Consider the following 19,118-nt stretch of genomic DNA (forward strand, 5'->3'; position numbering starts at 1 on the left):
GTCAGGGGACCAAGCTCCGAACGGACCCCCCATCCATTTTCAGCTAAGGGCCCACCGAAGCGACTCATAGTCTTGTGATCATCATTGGATACCCTGCGGCGATAACGGGTTTGCTTGCGTCAATAAGGGCACCTGCGTCGATCTGGGGCCCACCGCCTGGGTTACAGAGCAGTTGGTCACCCGTCACCCGTCAGCAGGTCCCCTTTAGAGAGGGGACACATGCATGATGTATCTCTCCAAAGTAGGATCTGTATGTTTCTGTCCTGAAAGCAAAACAAAAGGGATTTCATCAGTTTTGAATTCAGTGGATCGAAATGAGGCAAAAATTGGAAATGGGCCAGCTCTTGTTTGCTAGAAGTTTTCGTGGAACCGAACGGCATTGGTCGCTGCCGATAACACCAGAAAGTTGACACCGGGCACGCGAGAGTAACCGCTGTGAAATAATGTTTCCAAAAGTTGTTTTCCAAAATGAATAAGTAATGTTCAAATAAAAGACCAGAGCGTATACTTCACATGTGTAATTTTAAAGCTGTCTTCTGAGTAGATTATCATTTGATACAAATCGGGACAAGTCAACAAGACAAATAGTCTACATTGACGCCTTCAGCTACACCACCAGATTCCAGCTTCTATCATGCACCTAAAAATCGTACTGGCTAAATAGACGCCCGGACTACCTATTCAGAGAACGAATTGATGTCATGAAGAGTTCATTGGTACTTATTTCAGACACGTCATCACTTTCGTCTGCCCATTGGCCGCCGCGCAGCGTTGACCGTAGGACCAACCCCGCGTGATAAGTGGAGATTGCAACGCTGGGCATCGCGATTTTTGTTTTTAAGAGCTTGGACTAGGCGCGAGCTAGATCGAGCCTGCATGTCGAAAGCTGTACTATGTAATTGTTTTCACTCATCAATTCTGTGTGGATTATTGAAACCGCGGGAAGGCCTAACATTTTCAGATGAACGTGGATTGGCCATATTACTGCAAACTTTGAATCAATTTCCATTAACCGTCACGCGATTCATGGTCAGTATTGTCTGGAGAACCTAGACAAATTCTGGCAAAACTTCTGGCTATCATCTGTTGAGAAAGAGCGCACTGAACAGCTGTAAAATCGGTTTATTCAATGCAGTTATTTTATGCTCGCTTTTTCCAGTTTATTTACCTCAAAATGCAGACAAAATTGTGACTCACCGTAACCATTGATTGCTGTTCTAGTTGACAGAAATCGTACTTTTTCGACATCAAGCAAGCTATATCCGGGATTTTTTTTTAGAGGGAACTCTCTCACCATCAGGTGTCATTTGTCAACCCTGTGCCCCTGCTCCTCAACAAGACTCTGGCTGTGCCCTGCCAGAAAGTCATTTTTCAGACCGGCAGAGGACCCTCCTGCACTACAGAACGGGCCTCTTACAGCGCGGTCCTTCTTGAAGACTCGGTGAACCCCGCAGGGGTCCTGCGGGGTCAAGCAGGCGCAGGAGATAAGCAGGCGTCCCAGAGACCAGTAAAAATAATTTTGCAAGTCAGCACGGACCAACGTGCAGCGGGGGCTTCTACTCAGGAGCATGGAGGGCCCAGCCCGAGACTCTAGTCACGTTTGATGTTCACACATCTAGCACACGCCAGCGGTACCGCACGAGTGAAAAAAAAAAACACCTGAGTCACCACAGACAAACCCAGAACCTCTTTTCCGAGGACCGTAATCCTGTGCCCCGGAACACCCCGCGTCACACCGCGAGCCTGCAGAGCACGCATGCGGCGTTGATCCCGCACGCGTGCCGGTCGCGCCAGCGACCGCTCCCGCCGGCGACTCTTTGAGCTACGGCCATGCGCGCGCGAGCGCCGCCAACGCCGCAGGTGGTCCCGCACTTCTAGAGAGCCGCCGCGGCCAACAGGTCACGGCTGAGGCACGCCGGGGAATGGGAGGCCCCGCGGGCCCCGCAGGTGCGCCTCCCGTCCCACCGGAGCCGGACCTACCCCGGATGAAGCGACAGACCAGCGCCGGCGGTGGCGGTGGCGGTCGCGGCGGCGGATCCGGCCCGGCGGGAGTGACGCGACGTGTCGCCGCCACCGAGACATTCCGCCGTGGATCACGCTCGCCAGCGTCGGCGGACTCGGCGCGCCGGTCCGTGGAACGGGACGGGCGCGGGACAGGTACCGCCGCGCGGTCACCACTCGGGGGTTCGTGGAGGCGTCGGCGTCGGGGGCGTTTTAAATTAGTCTACCCCAATGCGTCACCATGGGTGGAGACTGCCGTCAATGAAGTCATCATTTCATCATTCTGCTACTACAAAACGCCCCTCCGATTGCGAGATTTCAAATTTGCTGGAAGATAATCCGAGTGCAGGCCCCACCCTACCTCACGGTGCCCGCGTTTCCAATGAGTTTATTCGCATGGGCCTCTGACCGCGTAGGAGCCCAGCGCGAACCCAGGCTCGACTGCCCACGCGATTCCTGCCACGAAACTAACTGCCAACGCCGCGGGCGCCGTCGCCTGTCGACAGCGCGTCTTTTTCGCAGTAGAACGGCGTCATTGTTCTTCCTTGCACGAGGCCGTCCGTCAGCAGAAAACGAACCAAACTCCACTGACATTTGGCCCACCTTTATAGCCCACGTCTACACACGGTCGCTTCTGTGAACAATCTGCCCCCGGCGCCATTTATTTCCACTCTCTTCTGAGCCAATACACAGAGAGGCCCAAGCAAACATGGAGGCCATCTCTTGCGATTTTTATTTGTCTTTCACAGCATTTTGGTCACAGCAGTGCCGTGTGTAGCAGGGGCGGGGGCTGAACCCGCTGGGTTCACCTCGCCCCGCCCCCGCCCGACGGCATCCGAATACAGCTAACGGCTGATACCCTATCAGAACAAGAGCCCACGCCCGTCGGCTCGCCATGGTGCCGTCGGCCCGGCCCCCCAATCACGTCACGTTTGGCCCGACCAATCAGCAGCCCGGACCGACGGCGAGCGGTTTCGACGCGCAAACCACAGCATCACAGCTCCAGCTAGGGATGGTCTACATACAGTTGCGTTACATGTTTTTGTACTTTAGATTTTACACTTTTTTTGTTTGCTTGTATACGAGGTGCTTTGTAGTACCTTGTGGGCGCACGCACAAGGCACGCCCACACCTTGGTCACAGACTGTTCCGTCCTGCGGAGATCGCTCACTGAATCTGGCCGGTCAGCCAGGCAGGGAGCCGGCGGTGCGTGTAGCGCGGGGCAGCGGGAGCGGGCGGAGTCAAACCGCCAGTACCGGCTCGAGAGATACGGCCTACATGCTGGGGCGGGCTGTCCAGGGGCAAATAACGGCACACCGACAACAGACAATACGGCGCACGCGAACGTCGGCAACTGCCCCATCAACACCAAACAAAAAGAAACAAAAAACGTTAACAGAAAAGCGGCAATACAACGCGTGGATTCATGACATGATTCCTGCTAATTTCAACAAAACACATTGCAGGTGTTGACTATGGTGGTTGTCCCTTGCCAGTCGCAAACCCTCGGCACGAAAGTACGCCAATGATTCCAAACTTAACACGTAAAATCAGCAATGATCACCTTGAGAAGGCAAGACACATTACAACAAAATGCATAGCTTGAATGACTGAATGTTCTGTTCCCTGGATCCCATAATTATAATATGATGCAATTCAGGCGCCCACTTTGCTCCCAACACAATGCAGCCATGTGGCAAAATAAGAAACCTCATTGCAGCTTAAAGAAAGTTAACATTTTTTTCGTTTAGCGAAGCAAACATGGATATGGCTGCAAAATACATTGCATGCATCAAGGTCCCGGGTATCGCGAGCATTCGCCAAGGTGTTAATGAAGTCGCATTTCATCCGGCTCTGGTGGGGAAAAATTGTATCACATATCCAGATCAAACATGAGCTCATTATTCAGCAGATCTTTTTGCTTGCGATCTTGCTTGCGCTTGTTCTTGCGCTTCTTCGCACCTTGTTTACCCACCATGGCGCCGGTGCTTCCATCTGTCGCGGATGACTGGTACTCGTCGTTCTCAGACGTGTCACCATCGCTGCTGCTGCGGCGCACGACCGGCTGCGGGCGGACGACAACCGCAGCGCCATCTCTAGCCGGAGAGCGGAACTCGTCGTTTTCAGACGTGTCGCCCTCGCTGTGTCGGCGCGCGGCGCGCTGACGTTTTTTCTTCAGACGCTGTCGTTCTGTACGCTGAAGGTCGTGCAAAATAGTCGACGTGCTCCTACGGACAGAAACGTACTTTGAACAGACCAGCCTTTGTACCAGTCTAATGAATCATCCTAAAGCAATAATTGACTCATGTCAACCAGCAATACATATTTGTGAGACTGGATTACATTCAACTTTGCTCCACCCAGGAACCGGCCATCTTACACAATGGCATCTGGCAAACATGGTGACTGGTGGCGGCACCTACGTCAATTTTGTTCCCATGTCTATCCTCCAACGCCCCTCGCTTCTCCCCCCAGCCGAGACTTTGTCGTGACGTGCACGCACTCTGCAACAATCGACCGGCAGCCCACTACACACGCTTTTGCCAACGGCAGCGTAAAACCAAAAGAAGTCATGCATACCACCACATTACTCCTACGGGCTCCACCTGCGCGCCCCCCCCCCCCCCCCCGCACCGCAGCCGGCAACGCACGCCAGCAGCTGCGGGAGCCACCGCGCCACGCCCTCACCCACCTGTAGCGCTTTTCCAGCACGCGGTCGCTGAAGCGGACCGCCTTCTTGGCACGCGCCTCGTCCGCCTCGTCGTAGACGTGCAGCAGCGAGCTGGAGAGCAGCGACGAGCCGGGCGTGAACACCTCGTCCGCCGACGACTCGCTGCCGTACCGCTTCTTCAGGATGCTCTTCTTCTGCGACAGCTGCGGACAGGGCGACGTGGATGACGCTGGCCCGACTGTGACGGGCTGCGCGGCTCCGCCGTTTGTTATAAGTGAGGCACTTGATAGGGGCTGTGACTGCCGAAAACGTTTTCCAATGAAGCAGCTGGCGCAAGAAAGCCATGATCACTACAGTCAGCTTTCCAAGCATAAAAAAACGGAATAACGCCGGGAAGATGCATGTCGCCCTTATGGTCTCGTCCATCCTCGTCCGTCGGCGATGGACGAGATCATAATGCACACGAGGCAGCTATCAATCGTCATCATGCCGTTCACAACAAAACCCACGCTTAAGGTGCAACACACCTTCAGGAATCCATAAAATGGGTCTGGTCACTACATTGAAACGTTCGTCTTTCATGAGAGTTTACCAAGTACAGGACTAAAGGGAGTATGTCATATGTGTCTACTTTTTACCAGTTGTTAGATCACGCGCGTACGACTGGATCAGAAATACCAGTTTTCTCAACCCTTCTCAATACCTTGGTCTCCATTTCAAGTAGGCGCTCCTGCGGGAGAAACCTCATTGGAATCCCTGCTCATCACTATGAATGTAATACATTGAATTCGATTGTTTTTTTCCAGCATGTGCATTCTGCATTGTTTGCAGCACTTACTTGTCAAAATGTTGGTGTAAGTGATGATACGACAGATTGCAACACTCTTTAAACAAAATATATACGAACTATGAAACCATTATTACGCAATTTCAGCGAAACTTTACACTACGGATTTGACTTCTCCCCTATGGCGTTTGCTGCAGTGCCAATTTTTGAAACGCACTTTGGCTTTGGGAAACGGAGTATCACATGATCTATAGTGACGCATTGGTTCAAACTTCGATCAATGCGCCTCTCAGTACCTTGCAACCCAGGAAAACCCTGTGAAACATCCAACAAAAGCCGGCAGATCGCTGATTTGTCTTCGAGCAAGCGTGGCCGGCTGCCCAGTACACGCATAGACCGCGCCTCTGCCGACACGACTGCTCGTGCCGAGCTTGCTCGTCCCTCCTCCATAATATTGTGATGATGTCGGGTGGCTGCGGCGCCATGCCGTCTACATTTTGGCCCGCTTTCGACACGGATTGCGCAGCATTCTTTCCCAGTGCGTTTGTGAGTTTGCACGCAAGCATGCTAATGCCTTGTAAGGACAGACTTTTCAGAATAATCTTCGGAACTCACCTCGTCGACAGACGACTGCGAGGTGACGGAGAGCGGGCCTTCGTACGACGTGACGGAGCCGAGCGACGAGGCTGAGGCACTGGAGCGGGCCGGCGCGCCGGCGGCGGCGGCGGGATCCTCCAACTGAAGCGGCGACCACGGCCGAGTCAGGCGGGACGGCCGGCCGGCCTCCGGCGGCGAGGAGGCCGACTGAGGGACTCACGACCACGGTCGAGGACGACGGTGGCTAGGGGTGAGGGGGCATTGAGGATAGATAATACAGGACTCGAGGTTCACAGACGATTTTCAGGGCGCAGTTGGAGAAATGCACCTCGCGTCATGACGGGTCTTCGATAGCATATTGGGGTCACAGCGTGCTCAAGGTTACACAGCCGCCACCCACACGCGATATGTCCTTCCCCATTCTCTAGAAGCAGATGGCAAGGAGCCTTGCCGATACCTCTGAAAGTGAACCAGCCAGAACAACGAACAATCTCATCCATCATCCACTCGACCGCTGCCAGACTTAAAAAAACTCGTCTGCAGACCGTCTGCTACTCTGTGAAATCTGCCTGTCTGCACAATCAACATCCAGATTTCTGCAACGATCGCAGCCACATGAAAACACTGTCAAGAAGTGTCTGACGTGGGTCAGAGCCTGTTGCGGGAGGCATCTCATTCACGCTAACGCAGCCACGCACGAGCAATGCCAAACAGTCGCACAGCATTCACAAAGCACCGTGTGCAGGCCAGACGCCAGCCCACAGCCCACACCCCCTCCCCCCCCCCCCCCACCATGCCAGACACCACCCACCTTCCAGGGTACGAGCACCTCCGCCAGGGTGCACTCGTCCGCACCGATGTGACAGCAGGCCCAGTCGCCGTCGCGCTTCTCGACGCTTACGGTGACGCAGTCGTCGGCGAAGCGTACGGCCGGCTTGCCGACCTCGGCCGGCAGCGCCAGCCGCAAGCGGAAGTAGAGCGGCGTCATGCCGGCGCCCACAGACGTGACGGTGACGTCGAGCGCCGCCGCGCCCGCGCGCGTCACGCGCACCGAGTCGCGCTCCAGGTTGGGCTCGGTGAGCAGCAGGTGCAGCGACGTGGCGTCCTGCTCAAGTTTGTACTGCGGCAGGCTGTAGAGCCTCGGGGGAGTGGGGCGCTGGACGGCGGAGATGGCAGTGGACGTGGGGGTAAGAGAGGGAACGGGAGCGGGCGTGGGAGCAGAGGCGGCGGCGGGGTCGAGGGCGGGGGGCTCGGCGGGAGCGGGGGCGGGGGGCTCGGACGCGGCCGGACCGTCGGTGTCGGCCGCGGCAGGCTCTTTTTCCACCAACATCATGACACCACCGTCTGCGTCACCGCCGGGCGCGTCGCCCTGGCCGCCGCCGCGCGCAGTCCGGTACGCGTCGTCGTCCGACTCATTCTTAGCACAATCACTGTCGATGCCGCTGTCTTGGATGCAGTCGGCCGGCGCCGGGCGCACGGGCAGCGTCACCACCAGCGCGCGCGCCGAGCGGTCGAACGTGGCGCTGCCGCCCTTGTCGTCGACCGGCAGCGGCAGCACCAGCTCCAGCCGGTAGCGGTGCGCCTGGCCGCTCTCCGAGCGCAGCTTGAGGGTTTGCGCGCCCACGTCCAGGTCCAAGCCGGCTGCCGACGCCAGCTTGGGCAGCAGCACCCGGACCACCAGTGCCTGCGGCCGCGCGCCAGCGCCGCCGCAGCGCGTGGCGAACTGCTGCATGTCGAAGTGATCGCGATACAGGAGTGTGTGCTCGGGCGTCTCGTAACCTGCGTCGGCGGGCTGTGCAGGCTCGGCGGCCGGCTCGGCCAGCGTGAGGTCCGCCGCCTCACGCCGCAGCTTCTCTATCACGGCCTGCTGCAGGGACGCGTCATCACCACTATCACCGGCGGCGGCAGCGGCGTCCGCCCTTCTGCGGCGCACGATGCTCGCCTGCGGCACGCCTTTGTACTTGAGCTTGGGGTAGGCCACCTTGGAGCGCTTCAGGCCGGCCTTGAATGCCTCGTCCACCGCCTGCACGGCAGTCTCCTCCACCAGTCGGCGCATCTGCGGGTTCTTGCCAGCCATGTACAGCGTGTCCGGATGAAAGACGACGTCGTACACGGTGCAGCGGGCGCCCGCCTTGTCCTGATCCTCCCGCGGCCGCGACTGCGCGTATGGAATCGACCAGTTGAGGCCGCGCCGCCGCGGGTCGCCGGTCGGCGCGCAGCTGGGCGCCCCCACGTGGCCGTTGCTGCAGACGTTGATGAAGGCCTTGCCAGCCGCCTCGGTCTGCAGCTTGAGCACGAAGCTGGGCTGCGGGTGGATCCAGGTGACGTCGTAGCCGCGCTCCTGCTCCAGCAGCGCGATCTCCTCCTCGTATCTGTCGGATGACAGCCGTCAAAGGCGGCGCGGATGCACGCCTGGGTGTGGCGCACAGGGCACCCCTGCGCCACGCCACATACGGTAAAACGGCCACAGGCGCCCATGGACCATACATGGAGCATACCGAAAGCGACGCGCCACATACGGTAAAACGGTCACGAGCGCCCACTGACTACACAAGACACATACCGAAAACAAACAGCGCTATGTGCGGGAATGACAACATTTTAATGTTCATAGTCATAGGACAAGTTAAAGTATCGATGTGTGCACTGCTTACCACAAATGTCTCACTTCTGTTTGTCATGCATGCATGCAAACACACACCCACACATATGAAAATATATATGGCCGCCACCTCGGCTATCACACAACGGCTCATTGTTTATCACGCTTGGCAAACCCACACCTGAGAAGATTTATGGCAGATGCCTGGGACCACAAGCTAAATCTCGAGAGGCAGCCAAGGCATTCAGCTCCCATGCATTGTCCTGCTCCCTTCCACTGCAGTGCTCCACCCAACACATTTCATGGGAGATAGGAATGCATGTGTTCCTTGACCAGAGCCAGACTAGCTGGTGGATTTTTCCACACTTTGTACCACATTGAGTTGGTTGCTGTACTGTGCACAATGCACAAAGGGTTGTGGTCCTTGATTCACATGACCAAAGCACTGCAGTCTTAGAACAATACAACATGCTCTGTTTCAAAAATTGATCCAATTAGGTTATTTGAAAATCCCTATGGACTCTTAACTGAAGACTATAGGATTACATATTGGACTGAACATGTCTGGAGTAGGTCAATACCAATTTCAGTGCATAAATAGCCAGCATTTCAATGAATTATGATGTTAATAAGGAAATTTCCTGCAAAAATACTCCAAAACTTGGAAAGAGAAGAAAATTCAGCACAACTTGACCTGACCTGAATTCAGTGCACATACTCTAGCATCAATGCACAGACTTATAGTAAGGGACCAGTGCAACAGAGGGACTCACACTGGCTCTCAATCTTATCACACTGATTAAAAATTTGTCTAAATGTCAGAGGAACCAAGTGTTTCATAACAAGAATAGCAGCCATTGAATAAACATGAAAATAGAGTTTGCTAGGCTGTGGGTGGGCCACAAGCCAATGTTTTTCATGCATGCTTTTGTGAGACACATAAATCAGAATCATTCTGTGCAATGCTCTCCATCAAACATAACATTAGCACAGGGTGACAGCAAGGAATGGAAAAATGATAACAAGTCTAACTTTTACCAAGCCTGCCCCTAGGATTTTTCAACATAGCTGGCCATGGGAAAAGCCATGCCAATATGATGCACAGGATTGTGACATGGGGGGCAGGATGTAAATCATCATGGAAAAACAAAAATTGATGCATCATTACAAATACCATATCTGCTAAGTCTCATCACAAGTAAGATAACTGTTTTCCCGGGCCGGTCTACTCCTTCGATTGTAACTGGCAAGCAAAGCCTATCAAAAGGCACGCCCACGGGGCACCGCATTAGGGTAAGCCGGGAGTCAGTGTTTTAACCCACCTTTTTCGGTTCTCAGGATCCTGTATTTCTTCCACATATTCACCCAAGAGCTTTCGAAAGCCTTCATCTTTCAAGGCCTTCGAGAATTTAGCAAGCTCATCTCCAGTTACATTGATATCTTGAAGCTTTTTACCGGCTCCATGGTTTTGCGATGCTTCCGATGCCATGTTGTTTTTCGTCCTTCACGAATTTTCCATCGCTGCCTGGGGATTGGTCGGAAAGTATGTTACAGTCAGCTGGCAACGCAATGATCGAATAAGATGCCACTAAATTTAAGCTTCTCAACACAATCCGGGCGAAGATATATATATATATATATATATATATATATATATATATATATATAGATACACTCAATCAGTATCTCAATGCTGATTTGATATTGATCATTACTTGAGTGTTTTATTACCTAACAATGATATATACTTAATCAGTTCAGTTCCTTTCTAAATCAATTCCTGAAAAGTTCAGATGATCATCAACGATATATAAACAAATTAAGGTATAAAAGCAGCCAAATTCAACGATGGTGACCAAGCGTCAGGCTTGTACTTCTGAAGGGGTAATGCATAACTGCCTGCATGCGGCTGTCTGTGTCCGCGATGCTCTCCGTCGTTAGATGCTGAGCCGGCCGGCCGGCCTGGCCGGCCCGGTTCGGTCCGAGCCGGTCCGGGTCGCCGGCTCGGATCAGCTTGCCCGGCGCGTCGCGCCGGGGCTCAGCCCTGCGTGGCACGTGGTGATTGGTGCGTGACCACGTGACCCGTGTCGGGGTCGGGTCGCCGGGGCGCGGGGAGCGGAACTGTTGGAGCGGTGCCGGGCGCCTGGTGTTATCACGATGGTGGAGTCCAGTGTAGCGGAGGCTTCAAGTTGAATATGTCAAGAGGTTTTTATGCGTCCTCGGTCAGGCTTAAACCACTCGCATGGCAGTACCCAGTCGGCGCTATCAATTTTTAATAAGGGAGACGGGATCAAACAACCTGCATTGAGATAACTGAGAAAGCATGGCTGAAAAATCATGCATTTCGTAATCGTGTTCTCGAAAATGGTCACTTATACGCAAACTGTCTTAACAAATGTGAAGAATCGGGGGGGCTGATCTGGATTTTTTTTGCGGGGGGGCAAACACTGTTCTTGAAGGATGTCATTTAAAACACCTAGGGGTTTCACAATTATACCCAGACATGCTTATATGGATATAGATATATATATATATATATATATAGATATAGATATAGATATAGATATAGATATAGATATATAGATATATAGATATATAGATATAGATATAGATATAGATATAGGTATAGATATAGATAGATAGATAGATATATATATATATATATATATATATATTATATATATATATATATATATATATATATTTATACATGTGTGTGTGTGTGTGGGTGTGTGTGTTGTGTGTGTGTGTGTGTGTGTGTGTGTGTGTGTGTGTGTGTGTGTCCCTGCCTATCTATCTATCTACTTATAAGACACTGAGGCCTTGACAAGGAGCGAGGAATTCGACTCCATGTTCGTCTGAACCCTTGAGACTTATTTCCCAAGCAGGAAACAGACCGGTGTTTGCGATTTGCAATGTTTGGGGTCCCTGACACAGGTGGGGGGGGGGGGGGACTCCTGCATCGGTCGGGAGCTCCAGTGCTCAACAGGGGTCCTGTGGCGGCAAGTGACCCCGAGTCGGCCGGGAGCGGTGTTTTGAGGGGGCCCGAAGAGGGATCAAAGGTTCCTTGAGACCAAAGATCAGGGGCCCGATTGGACGGCTGAAGGGCCAGAAGGACTGATTGTATGTCATAGTAAGGGCCCGCGTCCGTAGGGTAGTAATTTTGAATGTCAGTAAGGAGCCTCTTGCACCGACTGGGGTCCCAGTTAGCCAGTCAGGGGAAGATTCGCTCATCAGGGACTGTGATGGGACTCCGAATGACAGAGGGCCTCTTGTGTTTGTCGGGGCCGCTGACAATGAAAGAAAACATGGAAGCTTATGATGAATGTTCTCATTGGTGCAATAAAAGTGTTCTATGCCCACCAGGATCCCCAGTCCCGTATAGGCCCGCCAGCCCAATTCCAGCCCGGGCCCGTTAAGCCGAACTGTAGTATATGCGCCAATTATTGGACCACCTCCGGCGATCAGGGCTCCTGTTCCGTCAATGAAGGTTCTTGCGTCAAACCGTGGTCGACCGCGTGGGTCAGAAGGCCTCCTGCGTCAGGAAGGTGGCCAAGGTGGTATGATGCATCCCTCTAAGGGCCTCTGAATAGTCCGGGAGGATCCCACCCCGTGTCACCAGAATGACAGCCGGAAGGTGGTGGGACGGAATGACCCTTCAGCTCTTGACCGGGTACACTAATGTGCCCCCAAACGCTCCATCCAAAGGGACCCCTTTGACGGCAAGAAATAGGGACCTCATAAGGGGTCTCGCTGAGTGCTGAAAAGAGCGGATCGAAGTTTGCCTGAAAACGTTCACTCCTCTTTGCGGAATCGACTAGTCAAACAAATTACATAAGAAGTTTGAACCTGCGCACCCGGCATCTCGGTACCAAGGACAGCGATGGCCTGGGTTGCAGGGTCCGTAAAATCGAAGGGTGTTGGCCAGTGCGTGCAACACGAGGCAGCGGACGCCGTGCGTGAGGGGTCAAACCATTGTAAAATAATGACTCCGAGAGTCTTTCAAAATTAATCAGCACCATTCAAAAACTAGACTGAGTAATTTTTCAGCAGCTTTGAGCGTGTCCCTTGGACAAATTTAAAGTTACAACAACACCCAAAATAGAGATTCTTCTTCTCTTCTTCATTTCCATTACCAGGTTCCAGCATTACTTTGCGGCGCGGTAAAGGCCAGTTAGTTCTTATCATCAATCTAAAAATCGCACGCGTAAAATAAACGCCTGAACTTCCTTCTAAATGTACGATATTATGTGTTTAAGTGTTGAAGGCACTATTTTCAGTCACATCAGCATTTCCGTCTAACCGTTGACCATAGCTTAATGATAGCCGGAGCACCGGTGTCACGCACCTATGGAGGCTGCAACGCCTGGCGCCTAGGCTTTTTGCCAAGATCTGCGGGTGCACACGTTTAAAATTATGGTACATAACTTGTATCTCTTATGGTTTTTGACCAGGAGTGAAAAATTGCGTGTTTCATTGGTTGGGCCGAACTCATGAATTTCTCCGTCCTATTCCGAGACGCATTTCTTCACGAATTCTGTCCGATTTACTGTGCGGTAATGATTTGGACTTAATATAAGAAAAAAGTCCTTCAGCTTTTGCGTTTTCGGTATTATGAGCTCAAAGTTCTTATGTTGAGTCATCGACGCTTGATACGTCAAGAGGTATTGATTAAACGGCATTGTAGTGCTTAACAACAAGTATATTAACGGTACTCAATATTAAGAGCTGCGCTCATCCTCAAGAGCTCATCTGTTCAGGATGACTATGGGACAACAGATAGATGCTTGCATTTTAATTATGTTTCTTCATAAACGTCTCACAGCTTCTGAAAAGCTAAGACACCGATTTTGCAACCTGTTTAAGTTTAAAGACGGATGCCTTGCTGGAGAAGAACCAGCCTCTATTCGGCCACAGCCTCTATTCGGCCTGTCATAGTGGACACCACATATGACCACAAATGGCACCGCTTCGAGGCCGCTCCAGGAGGCTGCGGAAGGACAGCGATTTGAAATGCGTGTTGGGCTACTCCCGGAAGTAACAGCCACTAGCGATAAAGGAGGTATTTCATTGAATGAACTGATGGCAATGCTCCAGAGCTGTCTAAACTTGATGGTCTCATTCTGCTAATAATCGAACAATACTGACATGAATATGCCGTGAGGGCTTATGGGAGAAGGCATGGTCATACCACCCACGCCTTGGGCCACTCATCAGTCACCCCTTTGGGCCACACCAAAACTTTATTTCGAAACCACTTAGTATTCATTTCCAAGAGACACCAAATTACAGGGACACAGCAGAGTCCCAAATTTTTATTTTTGGAAGACACCAAATTCGATAGGCATTATCATATGCATGTCTTGTTCGTTTGACAAAATCTTGGCTAGGGCCAATCGGCAAAGGAGCACTAAAGCCATCCTTTCGGACACCAATATAGCCTTTTTTCAAAAGGCACCCAATTCCAGAGGTGCGTTTTAAAAACACAGCACCACGAATGGCCGCAAACCCTCGTTTTCAAGGGGCACAACAACGCTGTTACTTCCACCCCGAACAAAACCTTGTAACCGTTTCCCAGGCAAGGGTCACCAAAATCATTATATCAGGGTACTATGGCATTTAGTTTGAAAAGGGTTTTCTACGTATTCCACCGTGCCTAAATTCCAGATCAGTTCGTTCTTCGACATTTGGCTAAGTGGCACAAACATTTCTTTCATTTTGGGGGTTATAACCTACATTATTTAGGCATACACCATTCTAAGGACTCATCAAAGCGTACAAACATATAAATTTCTTATTGACAACAAAGGGGGAATTGCAATACACGTGGCGTTCCATTGACGTAATCATAGCTCGGCCCATTTGGCAAAAAGACACCAAAACCTTCATTTCGCAGCACCAAAACATCTTTTACTATAGACAAGTCAAGAGGGCCATTGAAAGGACTCTGAAACATTCATTTTAAGAGACACCACGATTTCTTTGCTTTCCGAATTCTGAATTGACCAAGTTCTGGATCGACCCCTTGCGCAAACAGGCACCACAAAGCGTTCATTGTGGAGTATAATAAACTTCATCCAAATAGGCACCCAATTCCAGGGGCAGCACAATGGAGTCCAAAACGCTTATTTCCGAGGGACAACAAAATTCATTGTCACCCCGCTGTTTGTACCTCCCTAGGGGACAAATCCGGGATCGGCTCAAATGGCAATGGGCCACCAAAATCCTTTTTCGGCAGCCATGACCTTTATTTTTAGCAGGTACCAAATCCAAACGGACCATTTCAAGTGGTCCATCTTCATTTTCAAAGGGCACCAGAATCAGAGGCCAGACAACTTCTATGCCTTCCATCCTGACGAGGCCCTAAGTCGGACCTCTCGTCGAACTGATGCCTTCATGTTCGGCATCGCGACTTGCATTCGGAAGGGGCAGCCACTTCGAGGTAGCACCACGAGGGCGTCCAAATACTTAGATTTCTGGTTGGAGTAAAAGTCCACTGGGCACAAAAGTTGGCCCACTTTTATTTTCACCACAAATCAAGGACATCACTATCGATACGACAGGGAAACGTGACCTTCCTTAGGTACTTAGGTCCCAAGGTCCTGAGTGCCCTTTGGGCCCCGAGGAAACGACGATTAATGTTTCAATCGGAGGGTCCGAAAAGCCGGCCGGGAGGATAAAGCGACGTCAGCCAGCAGGCGACACCGAACACTGTCCCACGCTGGTCTTGGCTCTGGGGCCTTTTTCCCAAGTCGGGGCAGGGTCGGACCTGCAAATGGGAATCCGAAAGCCCGTGTATTGGTCTGGCCACTGCACTGATCAGGGGCTCACAGTGCCCAACAAGGGGCCCCGTGTCAACGATAAGGGGCCCCTTGTCAGCGACAAGGCCAAAGTCGCCCATGGGCACATTTGCTGGACAGGAACAGGAGCGGATCCTCGAATGTCAGGAGGCCTCTTACGTTGATCAGGACCCTCTTGTCAATGACACGAGTCATGAGAAGTGTTGACGCAACGATTTGCACTCACAATGAGACAGGGGCCTGCGCCAGTGAGAGATCGCGGGACCGGAGGAGCGGCCCTCCGCACCGTTTCCACAAGGAAGCAGAGGTCGATAAGCCGAATTGGTGTCTCGGCACCAATTAGGCACTGCACTCCCTGCGACGGCAAGGGATCTTTTTGGATCAATGACGTGCCGTGCGTCGATCCTGTGCCAGATGCCAAGGTCAGAGCCCCCCCCCCCCCCGCATCAGGAATCGGATCAGTGCATGATGCATGTTTCTGGGGGCCTCCGGATCGACCTCGGATAGAGGGCGCCCCAGTCCCTGTATAGCCAGAACAGCAGTTGCTAGTTTCCCGGGCTGGGACCAAAGAGCCCTTCATTTCCTGACCAGGACAATTGGTCACGTGATTTCGGACGTAGACTCTTAGAACGAACTTAGCAGTTACAGCATCGCGAGCAACGGAGATTACGCCACCGCATCATGAGTGCGTGGCACAGTACATGCTAAAACAATATGCAAATACGTACGCCTGATATATTGCGCATTGCGTGTACTACGTAGTACAAGATATGCTTGTTTTGAAATTCATTTCTATGTTATACTAAAACTATCTCATAGTTCGAATGTCTGGCGATTTCATGTGCTGGGGGCGCAGTATATCTAATATCATTGTTTCTAGTACGCAGAGCTCATATGGTTTATACGTCACTCGTATCACGTTCCTAAATAAGAATGTCAGGAAGTTTCGTACTCCTTCAAGACACTCAAACATGCAGCGCAGGATCTGAATATTTCCCTGTTAACGACACAAAACATGTGGCTCCTCTTTCAGGGAGTTGGCCGTATGTTTTATTTCAAAAAAGAATATCGCGTCGAAATTCTACAAATCTGAATAGTTTCGCCGTTGTCTGCAACCACCACCAGCATTTTAATATTCGCGTCGCGCCATGTCACTCGATTGGCATCACGAGTTGGCCAATATGTGCAAGTCATTGTTTTTGCGTTTAACCACTCATTGTGTGGTGTGATGTCCCCCCCCCCCCCCCCCCTCTTACTGCAAGAATGAGAGGCAGCCGTCGCCATATAGTCTCAGAAGCGCTGTAAAACCCCAATCACGCAAAAACATTCACTTTGAGGTTCGCGGTTTACAGAATGCGACTTTTGCGGGTTTCGTTTTAAGTAAGTTATTAGATACTGTGCTATATACATGCCTTTATCTAATACCAAATCAGATCCCCCAAAAATTAGATAATCTTTCCTTTAAAGAATAGGGTATCAGGAGCCAAGTTCCACATTGTAAAAGCCGAGCGAAAATAGCTGCGACCCTAAATACTGGGGGCATCCCAACATTGGGGGGCCCAGCTCAACATTGGTGGACGGTATCCCCCTCCCCCCAAATAGATGCAAAGTTCCACCTCTGATTCTGACTAAATGTTGAACATTTCCAGACTAATATGGCTTGGTCATGTTAACACAAATTGTTGACCCATTTCGATCTGCAATCTACATTCGTGGGGTCCTTTATATCACATTGCAATCCGGATAAAAGTTCTGACAAAGGTTCTGAATAACGCCACTTCAGAAACAGTCCAATGAAGAGTACTAGCGATTTATTTCATGCAGTCGCTTAACGCATGATTTCTTCAGTTTATTGACAATACAGTTCAGGCAGAATTGACCTCGCTGTAGCTTTTGGCCTTTATTCCAGTTGCGGAAGGTAAAAAGGAAAGGTATGAAAGAAAGATGTCGCCATTAACATGCGGGTCATATCACGCGATTTTTTTTAGGAAAGTGGGACTTTTACTATCAGGGGCCTTTCGTCAGCTCTTTGCCCCCCCCCTTGCCAAGGCTCTGGCTGCGCGCCTGCAAGTAGGTACGCCATTCTTCATAAGCAAATGTACGTAAGGTGTAAAGTTCGTATGGCAGAAGTAGTACGGAAAAGTAGGGGCCCATTGGTTTCGGGCCCTACGTTAAGTCTTTGTCTCCCCCTCTCCAAATTCGGGCACGCCGCCCTTGGGTGCGCTTACATGTTTTCAACAGAAAGTTATTACCTGGGTCTTTCATAGGTTTTCCTTGATCAAGCTGCTTGTGAACCGCTTGCGCAGAAATTCAAGGGCTTCCTCCATGACCTTTACACGTTCGCCCAAAGTCCGTGGGTGTCCTGTCCCAAGTACTTTATATAATAACTCACCACACTTCACATAATAACAAACACCCAATATAATACATAAATAACCCACGCGCTGGGTGGGCTGCCTGACACCAGCATGACATTTATGTTCATCTCTAGCTACTGAACAAAATGCAGCACAGTCAATTGTTGGCATTGCCTGTGCGGAAGCCAGCCCAGGAATACCTTACCTAACTCTGGCTTGTACCAGAGACGTCCCACCAAGATTGTCAAGCGCATTTATCATATACATTTGAAACTTGCTGGTGCGCATGGTTATGGTTTCTTTGCTATATGTTGTGGCATTTTGGAATTTTGAACCAGGTATGCATGCTCTATGAATGTTTCTGCAAAAATATAGTTCTTAGATTGATGCGCTATAGATCTCATTTCTTAGATCATTTCTTTAGATCACATTTCTTTCATTCGACATCTTATTTGTGTGCTATATACAGCGCGGGAACCGCATTCAGTTTGCCATCTGCATTCAATACGGTCAAAATTCTCGAACACTGCAGTTCCGCTATGTGGTTGGCGTAAGCTGCCGACAGCCCTACAGCGATTTTGATCCGCCTGTCCTCAGACGCCTCACATTTTGGGGCTGTGCTCTGGGCTGAACGATGAAGTAATGTGGTGTAGAATGCATGGTACGTTACGGGCGTGAAGCCTTCAGCACAGAGGGCATGGTTTTGTGAAACAGGTTTGTGGAGCTGGGCCGGGAAAATAGCCAAACTGCCTCTAAAATACACTAAAAGCAAGTCTCCCCACGGATTTCATCCACTTTGCTCACAACGTTAAGGGTTGGAGTTTCTCGTCCCAGCTGAATAGGAAACTACACCTCTGCTGCAACATGATTCCTCGCGCTGTCTCGGGCCGGGTCGGGTCGGGGGGGGGGGGGAGGAGGGGAGGGGAGATGTCGGGCATCATTACCATTCCGTAGTGCGTCGATGGTCGACACCAGGGTTTCGGTAATCGACGCAGGGTCGGTGTCGCGTGGGCTCAGACGTTATTGGATTGTACGGCGAATTCGGGAATAAAAAGTGTAAGTTGATATCCACGGTTTGGTAGGTCGCCACGGGAACCCTCGGCCGGCAGCCGCAACGTGGACTGCAGTCTGCAACGCAGCATTCGCGCTTGGCATGTTCGACACGGCTGTTCTGGTGGTCACTATCGGTCGATTGCCCTATCGGTTGAGTCGGTTGATGCTGATCGTTAGGTTGGCGTGCCTGTCTTATTGAATACTCACGTCGAAGTGTAGTCTTGCCCATTTCGAGGGATTTTTCGAAAGT

At 51.3% G+C, this 19,118-nt stretch overlaps 1 protein-coding gene across 1 annotated transcript; it reads right to left on the minus strand.

Annotated features, from left to right (window-relative positions):
- Positions 1 to 2,718: 2,718 nt before the first annotated feature.
- Nop17l (PIH1 domain-containing protein Nop17-like) lies at positions 2,719 to 19,118 on the minus strand. Its single transcript, XM_037229470.1, has 6 exons — positions 19,076 to 19,118; positions 9,981 to 10,183; positions 6,868 to 8,428; positions 6,075 to 6,197; positions 4,694 to 4,875; positions 2,719 to 4,229 (listed from the first exon to the last, which is right to left on the minus strand). Exons 2-6 carry the CDS (start codon positions 10,145 to 10,147, stop codon positions 3,875 to 3,877), a joined length of 2,388 nt encoding a protein of 795 aa, XP_037085365.1. The 5' UTR covers positions 10,148 to 10,183; positions 19,076 to 19,118; the 3' UTR covers positions 2,719 to 3,874.

This window comes from Pollicipes pollicipes, unplaced genomic scaffold (assembly GCF_011947565.3).
Source record: "Pollicipes pollicipes isolate AB1234 unplaced genomic scaffold, Ppol_2.1 Scaffold_6138;HRSCAF=7277_pilon_pilon_pilon, whole genome shotgun sequence".
Lineage (NCBI taxonomy): Eukaryota > Metazoa > Arthropoda > Thecostraca > Pollicipedomorpha > Pollicipedidae > Pollicipes > Pollicipes pollicipes.

Coding starts and splice junctions, on each gene's coding strand:
- Nop17l (XM_037229470.1), bottom strand. CDS start 10,147: ATGGCATCGGAAGCATCGCAAAACCATGGAGCCGGTAAAAAGCTTCAA. Junction 6,198..6,867: donor AGGTGCTCGTACCCTGGAAG/GTGGGTGGTGTC, acceptor TCGCCGCTTCAG/TTGGAGGATCCCGCCGCCGC. Junction 4,230..4,693: donor GTGCTGGAAAAGCGCTACAG/GTGGGTGAGGGC, acceptor TTCTGTCCGTAG/GAGCACGTCGACTATTTTGC.